Source organism: Bubalus bubalis, chromosome 12 (assembly GCF_019923935.1).
Source record: "Bubalus bubalis isolate 160015118507 breed Murrah chromosome 12, NDDB_SH_1, whole genome shotgun sequence".
NCBI classification, from domain to species: domain Eukaryota; kingdom Metazoa; phylum Chordata; class Mammalia; order Artiodactyla; family Bovidae; genus Bubalus; species Bubalus bubalis.
Window position 1 is genome coordinate 24,494,766 of NC_059168.1, and position 24,684 is coordinate 24,519,449.

Genomic DNA, 24,684 nt, shown 5'->3' on the forward strand with positions numbered 1-24,684 from the left:
TTAAGGGAAATGTGAGCTGAGTAATCTTAAGTGGTGGGATGTTTAACCATTATTCAGGAATGTTCTCTATCTGATCTGGAGAATTGATCTTTTAAGTGGCACAGTTTTATACTTTTTGCTCTTTTCTGTTATGTATACTCATTTAATCACTCAGTAATTTTTTGTTAAGGACCTACCATTTGTTAGACCCAATTGTGAGGGTTCAGGCTACATCACAGTACAAAGCAAAAATCCCTGCCCCCATGGAGTTCACACTTTAATGTGTGTCAGGGGTGGCGGCAGAATAAAAAAAAAAGCCTTAACTAATTACGTTAGTTATTAACTAAGTGAGTTAGAAAAATGAAGAGCTATGATTGCGGAGGGTTGAACATAGTAAGAGGGATCTGGAAGGGTACAGTTACAAAATGATATCCTGATAAGGGAGGTCAGGACAGGCTTCACTAAGGAAGGAGGCAGTTCAGCAAACTTGACCCTCTCTTGTGACATTTTCTGTGGTATCAGAAAACTTCTTTCCTCGTTATCTTTAAAAAGGGAAGGAAATCAAATCTGAAATAACCCAGTTGAGCTTTTGTTTGAGCTATAGCTTTTTCCCTTCTTGAATGCTGCACAGGTAAATAATAAAGGTATGTTTCTTGAAATTGTTATTAATTATTTATCTTTGCAGACCTTATATAGTACCTTTCCAAGACTATTAAGTAATATATATTTATTATCTGTATTTTTTAATTGTCCTTTTTATTGCCTCTGCTAGTAAGTAGCCCTCATCACAAATAGCTTATTTTTTAAAGAGGCAGAGGAAAAATTTAAAGTCAGTTTTCAAAAGTTAAACCCATTAAAAATGTGGCATGCTGATTTCTAATAAGGTGAAAGTATTATGAACACACATAAATATTTTTATGACTGTAACAAGTATTTCAAATCATCCAGTTTATTTCAGTACAGTCACTCAGTCGTGTCCAACTCTTTGTGTCCCCATGGACTGCAGCACGCAGGCTTCCCTGTCCATCACCAACTCTCAGAGCTTATTCAAAGTCATGTCCATCGAGTCAGTGATGCCATCCAACCATCTCATCCTCTGTCATCCCCTTTTCCTCCCGCCTTCAATCTTTGCCAGGATCAGGGTCTTTTCTAATGAGTCAGTTCTTCCTATCAGGTGGCCAAAGTATTGGAGCATCAGCTTCAGCATCAGTCCTTCCAATGAATATTCAGGACTGATTTCCTTTAGGATGGACTGGTTGGATCTCCTTGCAGTCCAAGAGATGGACTCTCAAGAGTCTTTTCCAACACCACTGTTCAAAAGTATCAATTCTTCGGCACTCAGCTTTCTTTATAGTCCAACTCTCACATCCATACATGACTACTGGAAAAACCATAGCTTTGACTAGATGGTTTATTTAATTCCACTTTACTTAATTCTAACTAAATTTATCCATTTAGAGGTTTTTGTTTTTTTTAATCAAGTTTTCCCCTTTGGCTGTTAGATACAAACCTAATACCTCTGGAAAATCAAAACATTTTCAAAATCCTCATTTATAGTGCTCAGAATCATGGAAGAACAGGTCTTTAAGGTAAAGATAAACTTTGAAATGTGGGTATGTAATTAGAGATGTTATTTGAGTCGTTCTGAAATAGTGGAGTTTTAGAATTAGGCTGCTTGGGAGCGTAATTGGTGATAACTTGCAAATATAGATGGCTTTCCTATCTCAGATTTCCTCAAAATACATGTCAGTAATAGATTGTTGCTTGGACTAAACAGGCATATGGCAGGCCACTTTGTAGAATCTGAAGGAAATTTATTTTCTGTTTTACAAAAAATGTATATCTTGAGCATATAAGAATCTCCTAAACTATAGTGGTGAACTGGTTTTCAGGAAACCACAAAAGAGTTTACTTCAGATTTATTTTGGGGGCAGCTGAACAGATATTACAAATGCTAATATCAATGAAACAGGAATAAGAGCTACGATTTTTTCACAGTCTGATGACACACCTTGTACTAAATTATTTTCATATTTGACTTTAAATTTTAACAAGAATACAGCAAATGTTCATTACTATCTTCTTTGCACAAACAGGAAACCCAAGACCCAAGTCACATGAGTCACTTGAGCTTGAGCTGGGATTTAACTCAGGTTCTATATGATTCAAGTTCTATATGGTTTTAAAGCTTGTCTCTTTCCAGGACTCCACCAGTACTCTTTTGAGATGTGCTTATAGTGTTTGTAGTATTACTTAGAAATGTTACAAGGAAAGTTTATCTTTGAAGGTTGAATCACTGTCTGACATAGTGTTTTAAAAGCATTTACTGTGTATAATAAGGAGTTCAACACTGAGTGAAGTAGTAAGTGCTAGAAGGACTTGTATCATTAAGACTCAACCCCTTATTGGATGCATGTACATACAGAGCCCCAGTTTTTCATGACAAGCAGATCTGATGAAACTTACTGAAGTTACTTGCTAACATTTAGTATAACTGTGAAGTCATCATTAACAAATTTAAAAGGAAAAGTTACTTAATGTAAGTGACTTAGCTAAGCCAGTTGTTTCGTCTTGGAATTGTGAGTAGGAAAAACCTTATGAATGAGAGTGATATAACTCAAAAGTGCTGTCAGTTAATTCTTTCTAGTGTAGAGTTGGGGATTATTTAAAATCTAGAGGAGATTTTATACTGTAGTTATCATTATTCATTTTCCTGCCTTTGATTCTTAGAGAACTTTTCTTATTTATTATTATTTTTTTTGCATGGGTCTGTGAACACCTGACTCTATTGTCTAAAACAATATTCCACCATGTAACCATTCAGATTATTATCACTGACCCTAAGCCTGCAAAAAATCACACTGAGGGCAAGAATTTTTTTTTTAAGTTGAATACAGCACGTTATCCAAATTGTTCATGATCCAGAAAAGGTGACTCGCAACATGTTTAAAGATGTGTTCATGTCTGTATCTAGAAATCTACTTGTAATCAAAAAGTAACCACAAGTATGAATAAATTATCACAATGATAAATAAAATTTATCATTTTAAAAGATTATATTATGAATACAATTTCTAAGGGAAAAAATGAAATGCATGGCCCTACATGGACATACAGCTTCCATAACATTGCTATTCCTTATATGTTAATAGTAAAGAGTCTTTTTAACAGCTTTATTGAGATATCATTCATATACCTTAAAATTCACCCTTTTAAAGTATACAGTGCAGTAGTTTTCAAGAAGTTCACAGTATTGTGGAACTTTCATCACAAGCTACTTGCAGAACATTTTCATTAACCCTGAAAGAAGGTACGCGATAGCAGTCATTCCTCATTACCCCCACCCACTTCCAGCCCTGAGTAACTGGTCTACCTTCTATTTCTATAGGTTTGCCTATTCTGGACATTTCATATAAATACAATCATATAATTGTGATTTCTGACTAGTTTCTTTCACGTAACATGTTTTGAAGGTTCATGCACGTTGTACAGCATGTATCAGCATTTCATTCCCTTTAGTCACCAAACATCCCATTGTATGGCTGTACCTCAAATAACCATTTGAATTAATATTTCCGTTTTATGACTGCTGTGAATAGTGCTGCTGTAAGCAGTCATACACAAGCTTTCGTGTGGACAAATGTTTTCTCTTCTCTTGGGTATACACCAAGGAGTAGAGTGAACTATGTTTAAAGCATTTTAAGGAGCTTCCAAATTGTTTTCCACAACAGCTATACCATTTTACAATTCTGCCAATAAAATATAAGGGTTCCAACTTCTCTACATCCTTGCCAACAGTTGTCATTGCCTGTGTGTTGATTATAGCTGTCCTAATGGCTGTGAAGTGCTTTTTCATTGTTTTAATTTGTGTTTCTCTGATGGCTAATGATGTTGAGTATCTTTTTCATGTGTTTATTAGTTATTTATGTATAGACTCTTTAGAGATATGTTTGTTCATGTCCTGTGCCTATCTTTGAATTGATTTGTCTTTTTATTTTTATTTGTAAGGGCTCTTTATATATTCTGGATATAGTACCTCATCAGATGTATGACTTGCAAGTATTTTCTGTCATTCCAGTGCTGTCTTTTCACTTTCTTTCTTTCTTTCTTTTTCTAATATTTATTTGCCTGTGTTGGGTCTTAGTTGTGGCACCCAGGACCTTTCATTACAGCGAGTGGTCTCCCTAGTTGTTGGCATGGTATGCAGGCTTAGTTGCCCCACAGCATGTGAGATCTTATTTCCCCAACCAGGGCTCAAAAACAGGTCCCCTGCATTGCAAGGCGGAGTCTTAACCACTGAACTTCTAGTGGAAGTCCCTCTTTTAACTTTCCTAATGGTAAAGTTTATTGCATTAAAGTTTAAAATTTTCATATTGTCCCATTTATCTGTTCTTTCTCTTGGTCTTAAACATTTACTACAACATTTTCTTCTAAGAATTTTATAGTTTTAGCTCTTACCTTGAGATCTTGATTTATTTTGAGTTAATCTTTGTATAGATATCCAGCCTCATTCTTTGCATGTGGATATCCAGTGTTGCAGCACTGTTTTGTTTTGTTTTGTTTAGCACTGTTTCTTGAAAAGACTTTTCTTCCTGCAATGAAGACTTGAAACCCTTGTTGAAAATCAGTTGACCGTAACTGGGTTTCAGTCTGGATTCTCACTTATATTTCATTGATCTCTATGTTCATATTATGCAATACTGGTCTTGATTATTATAGCTTTGCATTATGTTTTGAATTGAGAAATGTGAGTCCTCCAACTTTGTTCTTTTTCAGGGTGGTTTTAGCTATTGAGGATTCCTTGAACTCTATGCGAATTTTAAGATCAGCTTGTCAGTTTCTGCAAAGAAGCCTTGATAAGGATTGTTTTCTTCTTTATAGATCAATTTGAATATGTCACTGTTTTAACAATATTAAGGCTTCCAATTTATGAACAGGTGTTTTTCCATTTATTTAGGTCTTCAGTTTTCTTCAAAGATGTTTTTAGGGTACAAATTTGTACATTTGTTAAATTGTACCAAAGTGTTTCATTTTCTTGATGCCATTTTGAATGAAATTGTTTTCTCAATTTCATTTTTAGAATATTCATTGCTGGTATATATAAATACAACTGCTTTTTGCATATTGATCTTGTATTACTTGAATAAACAAGCAGTAATACTTGAAGATCAACAGAGAAATTACTGTGAACCTGAGTGGTCAGAGAGCACCTCCCAAAGGAAGTGGAGCTGGTCCTGCCTTGTAGGAGTTCTGAGATCTTAAGAAGGCAGTGAAGAGTTAGGAGCTCATATCAGGCAGGGGAAGTGGATTGAGCCAACACAAGAAACTATGAGCTAACTGAAATAGAACATTCCTTAAAGGCCTCTTGATAGTTTAACAGTGGAATCCAAACTTCTTAGCCTGGCCTTTAAAGCCCATTAAAAATCTTTCCTTCACCATTCCAGCCAGAGTGGTTAAGTTGTTATCCTTCAGATACACCTCAACCCTTTCTGTCCTTTCTTACCTATATTCCTCTCCACCTAATTCTTATCACATTTGATACGATGAAATCCTAAACTACCCCCACATCCTCAGTGATTACTCCCTGCTCTGCAACTTCATGATCATAAAAGCAGTTGGAAAAAAGTTACAAACCTGCCACGCAGAGGATACACTTTATATGATGATGAATAATTTTTAATGCATTTTATGAACAGATATAGATTCATTTTGAGACTTTAACATGTGATACTTTCCAGCTCTGAAATCTTATGATTCTCCTTTTGCCACTAAAGAAATCAATGTATGTTTTTTTTTTTAAGTCATCAAATTATGGTGGTAGTGTGTGTGGTTATTTGACTCACAATCAGATTAGTTTAAATATATGGCCAAAGATTTCCCACCTCTGATGCTGAGCAGTTCCATTTAGAAAGATCCGTTAGGCCACATAGAGCCCCATAATGATTCTTTGAAGCAGAAGCTTGGTTCCAGTGTATATACTCTAGATTAGAATGAGAGTCCAATTCAGCACAGTGAAAACTTAAATTATTTATTTGTAGAAAATTTCCTTTACTTCTCCATACTCTCGTTAAGGATAGAGGTCCTGAGCTAGAAAGTCTTTTCTGAAGGTAGAATGTAAATTCATGCACTGAAAAGGGTGGGAGCCTTAAAATTATTGCTGTATAGTTTTCACAACAAAGTTATTTTAATTATTACTGAAAATTACTCGCCACAAGTGAAAGAATTAATCTCTGATAGCTTCCCACGTAGCTCAGCTGGTAAAGAATCTGCCTGCAGTGCAGAAGATCCCAGTTTGATTACTGGGTCTGGAAGTTCCCCTGGAGAAAGGCATAGCAACCCACTGTAGTATTCTTGCCTGGAGAATACTCATGGACTGAGGAGCCTGACGGGCTACAGTCCAGGGGGTTGCAAAGAGTCAGATATAACTGAGCGACTAGGCACGCACGTGTGCACTTAAAGAAATAGAAAAAGTAAGCAGAGGACTTTCTGAGGTTTTGTTTTGTTTTGTTTTATTGTTGTTTGTTTCTTTTTTGAGAGCTACTATCTCTCACCAGTAAATAACTCAGTTTTAGGTTCTACATATTGTATACCAACAGACATTCTGGAGGTTTTTTTATTACTTTTTTTTTTTTTTTTTTTCCTATGTGGGATCATAGTTCCCTGACCAGGAATGAGACCCATCCCCCCCCTGCAGTGGAAGTAGAGTCCTAACCACTGGACCACCAGGAAATTCCCTTTTAAAAAAAAAAAAAAATTACTTTTAAAGAGAGTTTTTAGAGCAGTAAAATTGTTTTCTGTTTTCCTAGGAAGATTGAACTGGAAACAGTATCAGTCAAGGCTTCTTCAAAATAAAAATTGGTAATTTTAAATGCCTAAGTATAGTGAAGTGTTTACGTCAACTCATTACAAACTTAAAGCCCACAGAGCAGTGTTGTGTCTCATTGTTCTTCAGGCATGTCTGTTCACTCTTAAGTTGGAATATTTTGTTCCCTTACTCTGAAAAGGAATTATAATTTGTTCCTTCACTTGGCATCAGCTTTGGCATTTCTTGGCTAAAGAGTAGTTTCATGGTGGCAGCCATAAAAATTGATGAATGAATTACACTCTCAGAAGAAACCTGTAATCTCTGCGTACTGTCCAATTGCAGTAAAGTATGTTCCTTATGCACCTTTGAAGTAAAAATGATCAAACCATGAGCCCAGGGCTTCAACGTGCCAGTTTCCTGCTGATTGGCTTTTCATAAACTTGGATATTTACAAATAGAAGCTATTTCTCTTACCTGAGTAAAAGGCAGAATTATTAGTTTAGTACCTAGAAATTTCAACCCATAACTCACAAGTTATTTGAAGGAATAGTGGTCTCTTTTCAGATATTTATTATAATGCTTCAAGATTAAAAGGAACTGTCATTATGACTCCTGCTATTGAATTTAGTGGAACTTTTCCCATCTGAGTAATTAAGAACAAAACTTGCTGCTCATTTGTCCCATTCAGTTCCATGAAATTAAGATAGTGATTTTATTTTTCTAATTTTGTCCCATTCTTCCCACTCCAACCATTTCTTCCTGCACTGCATTTCAGTTACATAATTCTTACTAAAACAGCATCTGTCATGTTTGAGACATTTTATATTTGTTCATTTGTCCATTCTGTAAATATTTATTTAGTGCCTGATCTGAGCCAGGCAGTCTCAACTCTGAGCTCCTCCAACTAACTGTGCCTGCTGTCTAACCTGCTCCTGTCCTCTGTCTGTCCTTTAGTTGTCCTTCCTTAGTTCCCAGCCTTTGCTTTGTACCCCGTATCTCACCCTGCTCTTAGAAGAGGGTCTGATGAGAGTCACTTAGTATGTAGTTGGATATAAATCATTGTTTTACCTATCAAGAGGCCTTTTACATTTTGACTTTTCCTATAAATGTGATTGAAAAACTGCTTTTCAGAGAACTTAAGCGGTTGCCTGTGCTGGTGTTGGGGTTATTGGAGAGGTACAGTGCCCCCTGCTGGTCCCTTTGAAATCTCACCAAATGAATGGCGTGCCTTTCCCTCCCGCCGTCACACTCTCCATGCTGCTTCTGCCTCCATGGCAGTGCAGCTGTCACTCCTCCTGCATGAACTGCCTGTAATTCACCCTCAAGGTGCAGCTCAACCCACATTCTACTGATACATCCTCCCTAAAGGTTTTTCTATGCCTGTTCATTTTTATGCTGTTCAATTTCTGTGCTATTCATTTTCCTTGAGTTCCTCCTACTATACGTAGTCACCGTCGATGAGATTAGCACTTAATTGTGCTTTGTTTTATTTTTTTAATATAAATTTGTTTTAATTGGACGCTGATTACTTTACAATATTGTATTGGTTTTGCCATACATCAACATGAGTCCTGTGCTTTGTTTTAATTAGCTCATTTCCTTTTCCCTGGCTCTAGTGTAATTTTCAAAAACACTGATCATCTTGTCATTTTCTATTTGGACAGTGCCTCTCAAAGAGACACCCTTGGTGTTCAGTGAATACCTAAATAGAAATGCGAACATGCCTAGGCCCATACATATAAGTATATTGCATCTAGTAACATTTTGCAAAATGAATTCATCCTTCACTAGAAAAGGGTAACATGTCCAGCTTTAGGGCATTATTTAAAATTTCTTTTTAAAAGGAGAAAAAAGTCAGCAACCATTTTTTTTTTCTATAAATGCTAATGTCTGAGGAAATTTTTGATTTTTTACTTCTTAACAGGTGGTTTGTTCTGGATGCAGAAACCAGAGATCTAGTTTCTATCCACACAGACGGAAATGAGCAGCTCTCGGTGATGCGATACTCAATAGGTAGGCAGATTTACTCCCACTCCCGGGGGCATTTATTTACGGCTTTTCTCAGTAATTGCATATTTTCACGTCCAATAATGCTGACTACTTTTTTCTCTGCTCTCTAAAGTTGCTAAGTATTGAATATGTTACCCCAACAGGAGGTTTAATTCTACTGTAAGAAACTGCAAAAGATCTGCTAAAGTTAAACAGTATTCTAAATCATCAAGCAAACATAAATTTAGAACAAACTGTTAAAACTGCATTTGCAGTTGAAAGCAGAATACAGAGCAATCAAATACCTTTTTTTTTTTTGAACTACACCTACTTAGAATTTTGAATAGGTATTAGGCTGAATGTTAATAAATTTAGCAATCTTTTCTTTGTATATAAGAGGATATAAAACAAATTATAATAATATTCAAAGAATACAAATTTTATAGGCCCTTCATGTTCTTTAAAAAATCTCTCTAGTTTGCTTTTCACTGTTTACATAGGAATGATTGGTTTGTTAATTAGATAAAATACCCAGCAACTCGTTATAAGAATGTGATCAATTCATTTAGCTACTTTGAATAATTCTTTTCTATTTTATTCAGAATATTTATTAAGTTTCCAAGACCTTTTTCCCTGTATTAATATGGTTTTAATCCACACAGTTCAAGTGACATTTTCTTATATTCGGAAATATATTCCAGTAGTTGTTGGATCAGTGTGAAATCGAAATGATCTTTTTGATGGCTTCTAAGTCATTTCAAAGGAAGCTGAGAATGCTCTTCTCTCTGTTGAACAAGGAAGGAAAAGTGTTTGCTTTGAGGTGTAAGCTTGGCAAGAGTTATTCTGAAGAAGAAAAGGTTACCTTTTCTGTTTTAGTTTGGCTTTTTTCAGTGCTATAATAGCAAATAACTGCTCAAATGTAGCATTTAAAACCCCAAGATCAAATGAACTTTATTGACCGTCTGTTATGTGATTACAGTGGAGGAGACGATAGAAGAGAACACGGTCCCTTCCCAAGAGAGCCTACCCCATAACTGGAGAGATCACATGTCCTCAGTTGAAATGAACAGTTGTACACTCAGCTTGCTATATGAATCCTGTATACTTAAACGTATAAAACCAGGTTAAGCTCCTTGGGCCTAGTCTGTAGCTAACTAGAAGGAGGTGAAGCTAAGGTCCGAGTCCAAGGCCCATGGAGCATTTCCCAGAAGGGATTGTGCACTTGACTAGATGACCATTTGGTTTCAAGTATGTTTAGTGATGGAAGAAGTCATTCATTAAATACCAAATAATAATTAATTTGATGAGATTTAACAACATTTGTAAAATGTCATTTGGTATCAGTCCAGTAAAGTGATGGTAAATAAACCTGTCAGTGTATTTCTCTGTTCCACATTTTTTTCCTGTTGCATTCTAGATGGCACCCTCCTGGCTGTAGGATCTCATGACAACTTCATTTACCTCTATGCAGTCTCAGAAAATGGAAGAAAGTATAGCAGACATGGAAAGTGCACTGTAAGTAGTGAAGGGAAATAAATTGACCTATAAAATTGTTGGAAAATTTCACTTCGTAAAAAGAGTTAAATGTTTGCATTGATGTATCACCTTTAAACTTAGCAGATTGAAACTTCGGTCTCTATCTTTGAAAATTGACATTACCTGACAGCAGAATTTTGCAGTGCCCTTGAAGTTCTAGAAAGATTTCTTCTTTGATGAAAGTTTAATACTTGTCTCTCTCTGCTAGTTTTAATGCAGTTTCTGATATCAAAGCTATATCCTTAGGAAATCCTTAGAAAATAATGCTTCTTTAAGATGAAGTGAGTCAGGAATGGAAGGGTATCTCTCAGGTTTTAAGCTCAGTGTCCCATGATCCTACCCATCCTCGACACTGCAGTTTCATTTTCATGTGACCTCTGTAGCACTAAACAGAACATAATTTATATGAAGAATAGAAGCACACTTTCTTTAGTTTATTGCATTTCTGATTGATTAGTTTTATCATTGTAAGATGAAATTTAGGTTCAGTTACAGACATACTGAGTATGTGTCTCATCGCAGGCAGTTTGCTAACTCTGGAAGCGTTCCAGGCACTGGGAACACGCCTGAGATTTGTTCATTGTCCTCTAAAAGTACATATTCAAACTGAGGACAGAACGAAAAAGGCAGGAGATATAGCATAGTGGTTATGGGGATAAACTTTGGATTAAACTACCTGGATTTTAACTCTCATTTCACTACTCAAGTGTGACCTTGGGCAAGTTATTTAAAACCTTCTACTTCAGTTTTCTCATTTATAAAGTGAATTTAGTAGTGCTTTCTACTTCACTGGATTGAAACAAGGCATATAAATACTTGTAATAGTGTTTGGCAAATAAATGTACTCAATATATGTTAACTATGGTTTTTATAGAAAATGAGGTGGTTTGGTATCATGTTAGCAATCAATTTAGGATTAGCAAATTACTTGATGAGTTAGTAGGACAGATTCTTCAACAGTCTTTACCACAGAAGAGTTTTAGGGTAATGAATAAAAGAACGAGTTTTTAAAAGCAAATACATAAGTAAAACCCAGGCCATTTACTATTCAGAGAAGAGACTTACTGCCTTTTTTGGTTTATTTTCTTTTTTCTTGAGGAGGGAGCATATTTTGTACCATGTGCCAAAACCAGGCAATAAACTGATCTATAAGCAATCTTGTAATTTTATAATTTACCCAAAATATTTTTATTGACTTTGACAAAAATTATGAATCGGTATCCATTAATTTATTTAAATTACATCTTTTAATCAATTTATTATCTTAATAATTGGGATATGGAATAGTAGAGTAATAGTGTATCATTGTATATAGCATGATCAAATGTTCCACTGAAAGGGATTTGCAGATTACTTAAGTTTACCCTACCGGGCACCAGAATTTTCTTAATTATTTTTTACCCCAGCCTGTTTTTAAAAGTCCATGTCTTAATAAGTAGAGTATTATCAAATATAATGTAATCTTGTGGAATCATAAAATTATACAGTAGAACGTTAGCTCAGACCTCATTTTACAGACCAAGAGCCTGAGTTTCAGTCTTCAGAGAAGGTAAGTGGCTTGTCCTGATCGCATCTTGACATAGTGGCTGATCTGGGGCCTGAACCCTGTTCTCCTGACTCTTAGTAGAGCAGACTTCTCGAGGTACAAAAATGCCTCAGATCTGTTTATATGTGTGTTAGTGTGCTCTGCTCTTACAGCTCAGCACCTGATGCAGAAAGAACAGCGTGTGACCCTGGCAGTGAGATGACCTTGGAAGGGTTGAGAAGAGGCAGGTTTATCAATTGCATGACCCTGATTTAGCCTTCTCCAGTTAGACAGCTTGTATCTTTAGAGCATATGAAAGTATTATGTTGAAATATCTTTAAGAACTGTGGAATTTTATGATACTTTTTGAGGCTATAATGAAAGGCTCAACTACTCTGCTTTTCTAATTATCTTCTGTTCTGTGCTTTGCTTCCAGCTCTCACTTCTCCTTGCTGTCTGCTTCCACCAGCTGGTCTTATAACCTCATGTCTGCTTTTATCTGTTGTCTGCTATGATATAGGACAGAGAAAAGGTTGGGCTAATGCTGCCTGGCCACTTTCTAGGTTGCAACTTTAGGCAAGTTAATTTCTGAATCTTAATTCTTAAAATTGGAGATTATAATAGTTCCTACTTTTATAGGATTACTGTAAAGGTTTTAAATGTGGCAACTGGACCTACTCTCGAAGTTCCAAACACAAATGCTGTTTTCTATTTTGTTTCCAGTATTTCCTGTTGTTACTAGTTAACATTTAAGTGACCCTATAGCTTCAGAAACATACTGGGCTTAGAACTTTAGGAAGTGTCCCTCTACTAAATTATAAGCAAGCAGCTGAAACTGTCCCTGAGTGCCAACATAGTAGCTTTCTGTTTGACTCAAATTCCTGCATGCCTTTTAACACCGCTACTCCAAGATTTGAGCCCAGGAGAGAGAGTGTGTATTCAAGTTGCAGTGATGTACTAAAAAAAGCATTACAAATAGGTAAGAATTGCTGGTAAATGTTTCTTTTTTGGTCAGGATTCTGGTAAATGAAAATATATATACAAAGAGAAGAGTAAAAGACTTTTAAACTGTCTACCTGGAAATCACCAAGAAAATTACCCATAACACTAATGCTGTATATATTTCAATATTACTGTAACAGGAATTCTATTGTAATCATTTGTGGCTTAAACAAATGGGGGTTATGTTCTCATTTAAAAGAAGTCACCAGGGACTCAGGATTCTTCTTTCTATTCCCATCATCCTCAGTATGGTGCTGCTGGAATTCCAGTCATCATGTCCTGGTTCCAGGAAGAATCAGAGCAAGGGGAAAAAAGACATTCTTTCTCCTAAGTCAGTTCTAAAGTTTCCCTAGTAGCCCCACGCAGTGACTTATGCCACCCATAACTGCAGAAGAGGTTAGCAAATACAGGGTTTTAGCTGGGCACTGAAAAGGAGAGATAGTGGAATGGATAAATATACTTTACATATCTACCCTCTGAAGATTGAGTTAGAAAGGCTGATCCTCTGGAAATTCACTTTCTCTCAAACCAGCAAAGCACATCAAAAATGTAATGGGGAAAAAAATCCTAATTGCAATAATAACAAAAACTGTAGATGCTTTGAGAATAGACTTAGCAAGAAAAGCACAGGAAGCTATGTGAAACATGGCTGAAATACAAACTAAGAACTGAAAAATAGACATAACGTATTTCTGGAAGAAAAGACTTGACAAATACTGTTCTCTACAAATTAGTCTCTAAATTTGATGCGCTCTTCCTTAAATTTTCATGATATTTATGAGCTTGATAAAATGGTTCTAAAGTTCATCTGAGATTTTCCACATTATAAAACTATCACAGTTGGCTGAGAATAGGTAGATAGACTGATGGAACAGAGAAGGGAGTCCAAAAACAGATCTCCGTTTATATGGAAATTTACTAGATAATACAAGAGGTATTTCAAATCAGTAGAGAAACAGTGGGCACGGCTACCAGCCACAACTTTATGACATTAACTACAGTTCAGTTCCTTGGGAGCACTGGCCACATTTTGAGTACTCAGGAGCCTCAGGTGCTGGCTGCTGCTGCATTGGACTGCACAGATACACACGTTCCCATCACTGCAAGAAGAAAGGTCCGTTGGATGTCACTGCCCTAGATAGTGAGGGGACACCTGCTAAGTTGCTTCAGTCGTGTCTTGACCCTTTGCGACCCTGTGGACTGTAGCCTGCCAAGTTCCTCTGTCTGTGGAATTGTCCAGGCAAGAATACTGGAATGGGTTGCCTCCAGGGGATCTTCCCCACCCAGGGGAACCTGTGTCTCTTATGTCTCCTGAATTGGTAGGAAAGTTCTTTACCACCAGTCAGGATCTGTTAAATAATAGAAAATTGATTCTTTGGGGAGTGTCATTGGGCTCGCTGATTAATCAGATCCCTCAACACTTGGCACCTGTTGAAAAACTGCCACGAGCTTTTCGAATATCCAAACCAAGAAAGCCCCCTGTTACAAATCTGCTTCATTGTCAGACTTGCCGTGGCACCCTACCCCCCAGCATCCACCTGGACACCTACTTAGGAAAAATTTAGTGCCCTATGAACTCAAGGCCTCGGTACTTTTTTGAAAACTCGTCAGGTGATATTAATCTACAGCCAGGGTTGCAAAGCACTGATGCAGGTGATGACATTCTGTGTGATTAACAAACGATTTAGCTGAAATATTTCAGACTTTTCCAGAGTGTATTCTCAGGCACCATCGCTTGCGGTGGTTACTGCGGTTACACCATCAGCTGCTGAAAGGCACTAATGAACATAGCAGCTTAGAGGACTCGTGTTTCTCTTCTGGGAGGCATACTTATTTGCTCCCAACCATGTCTTGCCTATGGGGGGACATTTGAGGGGGTCTTCCCCCAATGTATGTATGCATGTATCTTTAATGGCCTGTGAATTAGATGAGACGAGGACACTCTGAAGTGGAATCTGGGAAGGCAGCATCATAGATTCCTAGCTGAAAGTCGCATCTCATCTTTGCTTCTTTATTGGACTCCATATCGGGAAAAAAAATACTTTGTTTTCTAGTATGAATTGATAGCTTTCTAAATTTGGGGGCTTTTCCTACTAAAGTTCTTTCTGAAAATACTTGATACTTAGATTTTTTTTACCATCTAAATACATCGTGTCCAACACAGATGTGAATTAAATGAATGTTATTATCCATACAGTGCTTTTGATTCTTTTCTAAGTAATACTATTAAAGTCTCTTCAGAGAGATTCAAACAGTATTTTTAAGCACTGTGTTAGGAGGAATGCTTCCTGGAGGACAGTACTTTGCCGTGATTAGTTAAATCCTTCATTCACATAGTGCCAGTGTTCTTATCTTAGAAGCTTGGCTTCTCTGGATGCCAGCCAGGCACCAGATTGATGAACCCTGTGAAAAAGATCTGTGTGACCCCGTCCTCCTGGGCCATATTCAGAAAATATCCACAAACCGTATATATCTTACTGGCATTGATTTCTTGTAAAGTTGGGAGGTCTTCCCACATGCCTAGCAAGTAATTCCTAACCTGTTTGCTGACATACCACCTAACCTCCAGTGACTTCAGGAAGCTTCATGGTTCTCAAATTCACGTAAATTCATTTAGATGTATAAATTTGGGTATTTTCCATGCAGCACTGTGGTGGATTATAGTGCCAGGGAGGTTTTAAGACATGTCACTGAACTGCTGAAGGCTCCTGGAATAATTAAAATACTTTGTGTAAGTCATTAAAAAGTATTTTGAATTTATTAACTTTTTTAAAAAAATTTCTTTTCGGCTGTGCTGGGTCTTCGTTGCTGCACGGGCTTTCTTCTAATTGTGGCTGCCGGCTGCTGTTCTTTGTTGCAGTGCTCGGGCTTCTCGCTGCAGTGGCTTCTCTTGTGGATGGAGCACAGGGTCTAGGCCTCGTAGGCTTCAGTAATTGCGATTCCCGGGTTCTAGAGCACAGGCTCAGTAGTTGCGGCACATGGGTTTAGTTGCTCCGAGGCATGTGGGTCTTCCAAGATCAGGGATCGAACCCATGACTCCTGCATTGCCAGGTGGATTCTTTACCACGGTGCCACCAGGGGAGCCCCTGAATTTATTAACTTTAAAAATAAAAACCATGTGAGCAGAAAGCTAGTAATGCAAAAAGTACAATCAAAATTATTAATAAGTGTTTTAATACAGAGCATAGGAGATAAGTGATTTTGAGTCTCTGTTGGCTTTAGTGTAAACTGTAAGACCTGTGTGATTTATCTGCAATAGTTTATTGAAAATCATCAAATGCTTACATGTGAAGCCAGCGTAATATGGCACTTCAGTAATTTTTTTATTTGAATTCCCAGTGTTAGTAAAACCTAAGCAGAAAAAGATCTGTCTTTTTGTATAGTCAGATGATTAATTATTGGATCTAGTTGATCAGAGGGAGTGTGCTATTGGGGAACTTTTTCCCCAGCATCTTCTTTGGAGATAGGGGTTTTTTTAGATCTCCACATGCCATGGGTACTCAAGAAACAGACCAGGAAAATTGTACTCTTCTTGTATACAACCTGGAACCAAGATTTCATTCTCAAAAATGAAGTCACTCTAATTAGGGCCACTAGTGACTTGAAATAAGGCCCGAGGTTGTAGTGTCTGTTTCAGCGCCTTCCGAGACTGTCTTCCCTGGTGTAGCACCGGTAGTGCTCGGGGATGGCATCCAGGTGGAGGCACCAGCAGGATACTCCCAGGTTGCGAGTGCTTACCCTTCCCACTGTGGTCAGTTCTCTTCAGTCCCACAGTTCTGGCTCCCAACCAAAGACCTGTTCCAAACCATAAGCCTCATTTAGTTCCAGAGGCCGTGATACTGCTCTACTCCAGGAACTCCCAGTGAATGGCTACCGAGAAGACAGTCTTGATTAACTGTTTGACTACTTATCATTCATTCAGAACTCTAATGATTGATGTGTTACTTTCTAGGGACATTCCAGCTATATCACACACCTTGACTGGTCCCCAGATAACAAGTATATAATGTCTAACTCGGGAGACTATGAGATCCTGTACTGTAAGTATGAATGCTCACATACAGCTGAGGTGTGTCTGTCGGGGTCGTAAAGAGCGGGCTCCATGAAGTCTGAAATGTGCAACGCTGCACAGTGGCCCCTCTAACCTGACAAAGCACATGCTACTCGAAGCTGGCCAAGGACTGAGAATCTCAAAGAAAGTAATCAGTTCATTCAAATGTCATGAGAATTACTCAGGGAGACTGATCCCTGGTCTGGATGGTTCTGTATTTAACAGCTCTTCCTGGAGACAGGAAGGAGTATAATGGATGGGCATTTATGCTTTTTAAAGAAAAAAGAATAACTTTGGTGGGAAAGTTTACAGTTCTGTGTCTGCGTGCATGTTCATTGCATTCAACTCTCTGCAACCCCATGAACTGTAGCCTGCCAGGCTCCTCTGTTCCTGGAGTTTTCCAGGCAAGAATACTGGAGTGGTTTGCCATTTCCTACTCCAGGGGATCTTACTGACCCAGGGATCTAAAACCATGGTAAACACTTTCTCTTCCTTTCAGCTGTGTCTTAATATGTTTGAGTGTATGGATTATAAATACAAGTAAACATGGCTAGTTTGAATCAAGATGCATTTTCAAATCCATTTGTACACAAGCACTATGAATATACTTCCTGTTTCTAAATTTAAAGGGGACATTGAACATGGCTGCAAACTAATGAGGAATCGATCAGAATGTAAGGACATCAATTGGACGACATACACCTGTGTGCTAGGCTTCCAAGTCTTTGGTAAGGACGTTGCACTTGATGGGAAAAGTCGGTCTTGTGCGGTTTTTATGTGTAATACTTACATTTCTAAATGAAAGATAGTCTGCATGTATTCTTTTATTTCTTACTGAAGTACAGTTGAATTGCAATGTTAATTTCGGCTGTCTAGCAGAGTGACTCAGTTATTCATACACGTACATTCTCTTTCATATTCTTTTCCACTGTGGTTTGTTCCAGGATATTAGTAGAGTTCCCCACGCTGCACAGTAGGGCCTTGTTGTTTATCCATTCTGTACGCGCCAGTTTGCATCGGCTAACCCCATGCTGCCAGTCCCGCCCTCTCACACCCCGTCCCCTTGGCAACCACGACTGTTTTGTGTGTCTCTGATTCTGTTTCATAGATAGGTTCAATTTGTCATATTTTAGATTCCACATATAAGGTATCATAATAGTGTATGTCTCTCTCTGACTTCCTTCATTTAGTACATGTGTTCTTTCGTGTTAACTGCTATTAATGTCCAATTCAGAGATGTTAAATACGTTAGGACTGAACCAATACAAGGTTTGTTCTCTACAGAATCCATTGGTCCCTAGTAAATATAAGACAATTAAAAAGGAAAGGCATTTACATAATATTATAGATTGCCTTTCACGTTTTTTCCTCCAGGTGAAAATTGAAGCTTTCAAATTAGTAAAAAGCATTTTCAAAATAACAGCTTAATCATCACATACCATATACCACGTGTACAATTTGGTTATTTCAGCATATTCACCAGATTGTGCAGCCATCATCACTGTTGAATTTTAGACCATTTTCATCACCCAGAAAGAAATTCTCTGCCCATGAGCACTCACTCCCCTACCTCACCCTTCCACAACCTCCCAGCAACCACTGATCTCCTTTTTTTAATGATTCTCATACTCAGGACAGTTCATATAAATGGAATCATACAATATGTGATTCATAAAACTGGCTTTTTCCTTCAGCACAAGGTGCTCGGGGTTCGTGTGGTAGTGTGCATCAGTACTTCGCTGTGGCTGAACACCCCCGTGTGCAGCTGTGCCACACTTTATCTCCAGTTGAGGGACGCTTAGGTTGATTATAAATAATGCTGGCATGAACAGTAACATACAAGCTGTAGTGTAGACGTGTTTTCAGTCTCTTGGGTGTATACCTACGAGTGGATTTGCAGGGTCGGATGGTAATTCTGTGTTAACCTTTTGAGGAACTGCTGGACTGCTTCCCACAGTGGCCGCACCATTTTCACTCCTGCCAGCAGCGCACCAGGGTTCTTTCTCTGCATGGCTGTCAGGAGCTGGTTGTTCCTTTGCATGTGGGTGTCCAGCTTTCCCACTACCATTGGCTGACATATGAAGGCATTCTCAGTGGATGTTATTTAAAGATAAAACGTGGAGATCATTCCTAATACAATATTTTGAACATTTCTAGAAATCTGTCCTTTGACAATTTTCTCAGTCTTTGCAAGACTGTAGGATTCCTTCTGAGAAAGTTAGGATTAAAAAGAGATGGTATCCTCTGTAATTAGAATACTTTATATGGATATGGCACCAGTACCTAAAGCAGTACCCAAAATAGGAGGGTTTTTTCCCTTATCAGTGTATCTCTGCCTTCTGAGAGCTGGACTCTCTCCACCCTGGTGGTAGATCTGAATGTTTCTTTATGCAGTGTGCATTAGAAAAAATAATCCATTATAGGTACTTGTTCTAAACTAACTGCTATAGAGATGTAGAAGCCAACTAAGTAATCTTGGAAGAAATTAAAATAATCCTGACTAGTCCGTAAACAAATTCATTATTCTGGGTGAAGCTGAAGCAGTGGCCAATAGGTAGTAACTTACCTAGTTATTTTAATGAAACAATATTTAATTTACTTATTAAGAGATGTCAATTACCAATTAACATATTGACTAGAGACATATTAATATATCTTTTGTTACTCAAATGTTATTGACCAGAGATGTTTCAGTATTCACTTACCTAACAAATCATTGGCCACAGGCATTAGTTTCTGCAAAAATTACCTGGTCAATAATGTGTTAAGTGTTTTGTCTTTACCAAAATTAACCCCCCTCCAAAAAAAAACTGTTCTCTAGAGCAGTATTGAACTAGAGGAGGCCAGCTTCTCAACTCTTACATATTATTTTTAGTCTAGTAGGGATTTGTGCTAATCATGTTGAACATCACCAGGGCCTCAGGATGATTCAGAACAGTTAAATTTGCTGTGTCGACTTTTGGACGTAAATAATAGTTCCAGGAAAATTCTGTGGATAGCGTGATAGACTAGTGGATTATGACCTATGCATTTCCATTAAGAAAGAAAAAGTTTTGTTTGTTTGTTTGTTTGTTTTTTAAGTGCCTGCCTGAAAAGGAGCAGTGAAAAAGTATGTAAATTTTCAACTGCCCAGAGTCCACTTTGCAGAATTAGTGCCCACGTTGTTTCTGCACTCTGGTACAGAAGTAACTAAGAATTTCCCCTCCAGCTAGAAACTTTGAGGAGATTATTGTCCAGTTGAGACAAGCTATATTTATTAGCCCCACCTGCTGGTTACTAGTGAGTACTTTGAGTCTTAAAGTCTTAAATTTTCAATCTTGAGTTTATTTCAGTTTAATTATTATTAGTTAGATTTCAGAAAAAATTTCATTTGAATGAAGTATTGAGGCACTAAGAATCTATAAGGGAAATTTAGCAGCTAAGAGTCTGAACACAGATGAAAATTAATAAGTTTCTAAAATAAACATATGTAGCGTGGCACTTGTATTTTTCAGACTAATTTTTCTAACACTGCACCCCCCGCCCCCCGCCATGTTTCCATATCAAAGGTGTCTGGCCAGAAGGATCTGATGGGACAGATATCAATGCGCTGGTACGATCCCACAACAGAAAGGTGATCGCTGTTGCTGATGACTTTTGCAAAGTCCATCTGTTTCAGTATCCCTGCTCCAAAGCAAAGGTAAAACCAACGTAATAAAGACTAGTGTTACATTTAGGGCCCTTTGTTTGGGGGATAATGTTGTGTCGATGGTGGGAAAGTATTTGTAGGGCTGCTAATTACGCTCCATAATGCTAGAGTGCACAGGGAGCGCGAACAGGGCCATCTGTGGGCGTCCATGCAGGCAGCGCTCGTCCTCTCCCTCATTATGGTGAAAGAGAAGACACTTGATGACATGTCACTCGTTTGTGTTTTTTTTCATTTTTATATCTTAGCAGTTTTATATTTCTTCTAAACATATTAAAATATTTTATTTTTGATACACGATCAACATTATAAGACTCCTAAACCATCTATAATCCTACCAACCTAGTAAATGCTCCCCTTGCCATCTCAGTAGAATAGTCACTAAACTCTTAACAAGTATACCAACCTGACATCCAGAAGAGACGCTTTTGAAACACAGTCTAAAAGTACAACTGTCCAGTTACTTTGTTTCCCACATGCTCTGCTGCTGCTAAGTCGCTTCAGTCATGTCCGACTCTGTGTGACCCCATAGGCAGCAGCCCACCAGGCTCCTCTGTCCCCGGGATTCTCCAGGCAAGAACACTGGAGTGGGTTGCCATTTCCTTCTCCAATGCATGAAAGTGAAAAGTGAAAGTCGCTCAGTTGTGTCTGACTGTGTGACCCCATAGATCACAGCCCACCAGGCTTCTCCGTCCATGGGATTCTCCAGGCACACATAAATAGGTATTTAAAGGAAATTGCTGCTAGCTTTATTCTTCAGTCAATGATTTGTGGTTTTTTAGCTTGTTTCACAAGCTGAATTGACCTTCCTAACCTAGTCTCCCCCATTACTGTAAGTAGGCATGTAGGGAATGAATTTAATTTTGCTGTCTGATTTATTTCCCGTAGGCTCCCAGTCACAAGTACAGTGCCCACAGCAGCCATGTCACCAATGTCAGTTTTACTCATAATGACAGTCACCTGATTTCAACTGGTGGAAAAGACATGAGCATCATTCAATGGAAACTTGTGGAAAAGTTACCTTTGCCTCAAAATGAGACTCTAGCGGATCCTACACTCACCAAAGCCCCTCCCTCTTCCATCGAGAGTGTGGTGCAGTCTGATACCCCCACTCCGCCTCCTTCCCAGCCCTTAAACGAGACAGCTGAAGAAGAAAGTCGGATAAGCAGTTCTCCCACACTTCTGGAGAACAGCTTGGAACAGACCGTGGAGCCCAGCGAAGACCACAGTGAGGAGCAGAGTGAGGGGGGCAGCGAAGACCTCGGTGAGCCTGTTTATGAAGAGCTAGCCAGTGAGCTAAGTGAGGAGCAGAGCAAAGCCACCCTTCCCGGGGACCAGCAAGACCCCTCATCCCTGTCCTAACACCAGGACTTCAGTGCAATTCACTTTTTCCTTCAACTGCATGTGGTCTTGTGATAGCAGAGTTCAGATAACATGCCGAGAAGTGATGAAGAATCACTATTGATGGAGTTTTGGTTTCCACGTAATCTGTTTTCAACAATCTCATCTTCTGTCTCTTAAATGCAGTCAACCTAAAGGTTCGGTTTGACGTGTGTTGAAAATTAACCAAACTTAATAGTAGGAAAAGACTGAAACATTGATTATGTCTCAGAAATTACTGTGTATGTGAGTAGTATGATGTAAATACTGGAAACAAAAACAGCAGTTGTATAGATTTAAAAATAAACCCCTCGTTATCTGAACAGGTTTTCTTCAGGAACAGCCAGAGGCATCACAAACACTGTCACTCATCTGTTCATCTACTGGCTCAGACTGTTCTTTTTTTTTTCCTGATGCTGAAAATCAGAAAAACAAAAACCAAAAAAAACTCTCACTGAGACCCTCCCACCCCAGATAGCTAGTGGAAATTTTTTAGTTAACGAAAACTTCAGTATCGCTCTGAGCAGTGGTATGGCCTTCCTGAATAATAACACCGTTTTCTCATGCTGCCAGCAGACGTCCAGACGTGCTTGTTAGTCTACTATGTAGGTGCTGCCTTTTCTAAGTCAGACTGAGGAACAGTCCCTGAATTTCCTGTGTGCAGATCTATTTTATCTTAGAATTAAGAAAGCAGTGGTTTGTTAAAGAGCTTTTAATGTATATTAAACCATTGATGCTCAGAAATAATGGATTCCGCCAAGGATCCCTTTACTGGCCTAAACATTTTCAAGTGAATGGAAGAAAAAAAACCACATGCCTATAAAACGAAACTTGGCTAATTTTAGCTTAGCCTTCATCATAATTTGTTCCCTCAATAACAGAAATATTAATACAGTAAGTTTAAATGATTAAATTGGTGCTTGAAATTCATTGGTTTAGTTGTAATTTTTATACAGATTGAGGGATAAAATAACAAATTGCAAATTCTTTTTTACAGAAGTGTGACAATAGTCACAGTGATTTTTTATAAATTGCATACTTAATAGACTTCCTATATATATGGTGATTTTATCTGGTGGAGTTGCTTTACGCCTTGCAGTTCTGAGTGACTATCCTCTGCTACTGGGGGCAGTGCATGTATTTTTATGCAGTGGATAGTTTTGGTTTTTTGTTGTTTTTTTTTTTAAGTTTTGTCAGACGATTGTTTTTCTTAAGTATGTGTTTCCTATTTTCAAAATAATTACTGACAAATATGCATTTCCTATATATTTGTTTATACTTTGATTATAAAAAGACTTATTTTTTAACTTGCTGCATTGTTTTGATATCTTTTTGTTGTTGTTAGATCATGTTTAGAAACTTCAGATGAGTTCAGAAGTCTTAAGTATGCAAGTGTTTACGTGATTGTGCCATTCCAAAGTGCTTCAGAACTGTCATTCCCTTCTATCTTCTCAGGAGTAATACAAGTCAGGTATTTCATCATCTGGTAACATACAGACTCCCGTGAACGCCCAAGGACACTCACCACATTTGTATTCAGATGCTGTATGTAAGGGTGTGGGTATGTGTGAAGGGGTGAGTGAGTGTAGACACTTCCTCTGTGTGTCTCTCTATATAAGAAGATATGTGCCACATTGAAAATACTCAGTGTGTATCTCTGTGTATAGATATATGTTGTGTATATCTCTTTCCTTTTGTTTACAACTGTTCAGAAAAAAAACCTCAAAGCGGTTCTCTTCACAAGAGAGACTCCAAGCAACCCATCATTTTTCAGTATGTTTATACATAATTATCAGAGGGCAGCAGCAGTATCAGGCATATATTTTTGCCTATTAGCTGTGGTGATTGAATCATCAGGTCAGCATGTGCTAGACCCTGCAAAATAATAGGAGATGAAAAAGTAATTCTAGAAGAAGAAAAAAGCATTTTGTAAAGTACCTGGGGGATACCGCTCTCCATGATAAGCAGGGAGTGTATCTGGGGATATCAGTCACCTTTGGGGTTGCTGTGTACAATGAAATTTATATTCGTGATATTTGTGATATCTTGGGTGGTAGTTTCAAAAAGACACTACTAATACGCAGAAAGCGTTCCAGCTCTCTATTGCTGGCAACTACTGTTTAACAGTCAATTAAATCTGTGATTATGGTTGGAAGTGGGTGGGATTATGAAACTGTAGATGTTTTTAGAAAAACTTGTGAATGAAAATGAATCCAAGTGTTTTATGTGAAGATGTTGAGCCATTTCTATCATGCATTCCTGTCTTATGACAGAAAAATTTGAAGATTAAAAAATAAAACAATCAGAATGTTTCATTTGTCTCTCTAAATGTGTCTTGAGTCTCTCTTCCTTTATGCTGCCAGTTTCATCCAGTTATCAGGAGACACGACAGACAGTTCAGAAGGACACATTTATCAGTTGACCACCGCCGCTATGGATACAGCCATTCTGGTGGGGACAGACTCCATCTCATAAAGCTAGAGGAAATTACTTGTGATTTACGCTTCCATTTAATAGGCAATAGCTTCGTTTTAATTTATTTCATGTCTGCACTCACTCAGATGTTTACACTGGGTGATCCTAGCTACCTGCCTCCCCCGTGTCCGCCTGCGGGAAGCCCTTGAACTCAGCATCGCACTTTCTCCGTCTCTCCTGGGTTGCTTAGTGGCACGTCCTCTGCACACCGCAACCATAAAGTAGCTGCTGCACATTTTTCTTTACGAAGAATTAAG

The 24,684-nt window shown here is 38.1% G+C and overlaps 1 protein-coding gene and 1 long non-coding RNA gene across 6 annotated transcripts in view; both read left to right on the plus strand.

The window, feature by feature from the left end:
• Positions 1–24,267, plus strand: part of EML4 (EMAP like 4) — a 155,124-nt gene extending 130,857 nt beyond the window's left edge. For all 5 annotated transcript variants that reach the window (XM_044925853.2, XM_025260922.3, XM_025260923.3 and 2 more), the window contains 6 exons: positions 8,709–8,797; positions 10,191–10,288; positions 16,789–16,876; positions 17,517–17,615; positions 20,436–20,566; positions 21,461–24,267. In XM_044925853.2, the coding sequence (XP_044781788.2) occupies positions 8,709–8,797; positions 10,191–10,288; positions 16,789–16,876; positions 17,517–17,615; positions 20,436–20,566; positions 21,461–21,934 (979 nt within the window). In that variant the 3' untranslated portion in view covers positions 21,935–24,267. The remainder of the gene's footprint in view (positions 1–8,708; positions 8,798–10,190; positions 10,289–16,788; positions 16,877–17,516; positions 17,616–20,435; positions 20,567–21,460) is intronic.
• Positions 1,268–5,365, plus strand: LOC123328448. The gene is made up of 2 exons (XR_006543277.2): positions 1,268–1,568; positions 2,076–5,365. It is a non-coding gene; the product is annotated as an uncharacterized LOC123328448 (long non-coding RNA).
• Positions 24,268–24,684: the final 417 nt, after the last annotated feature.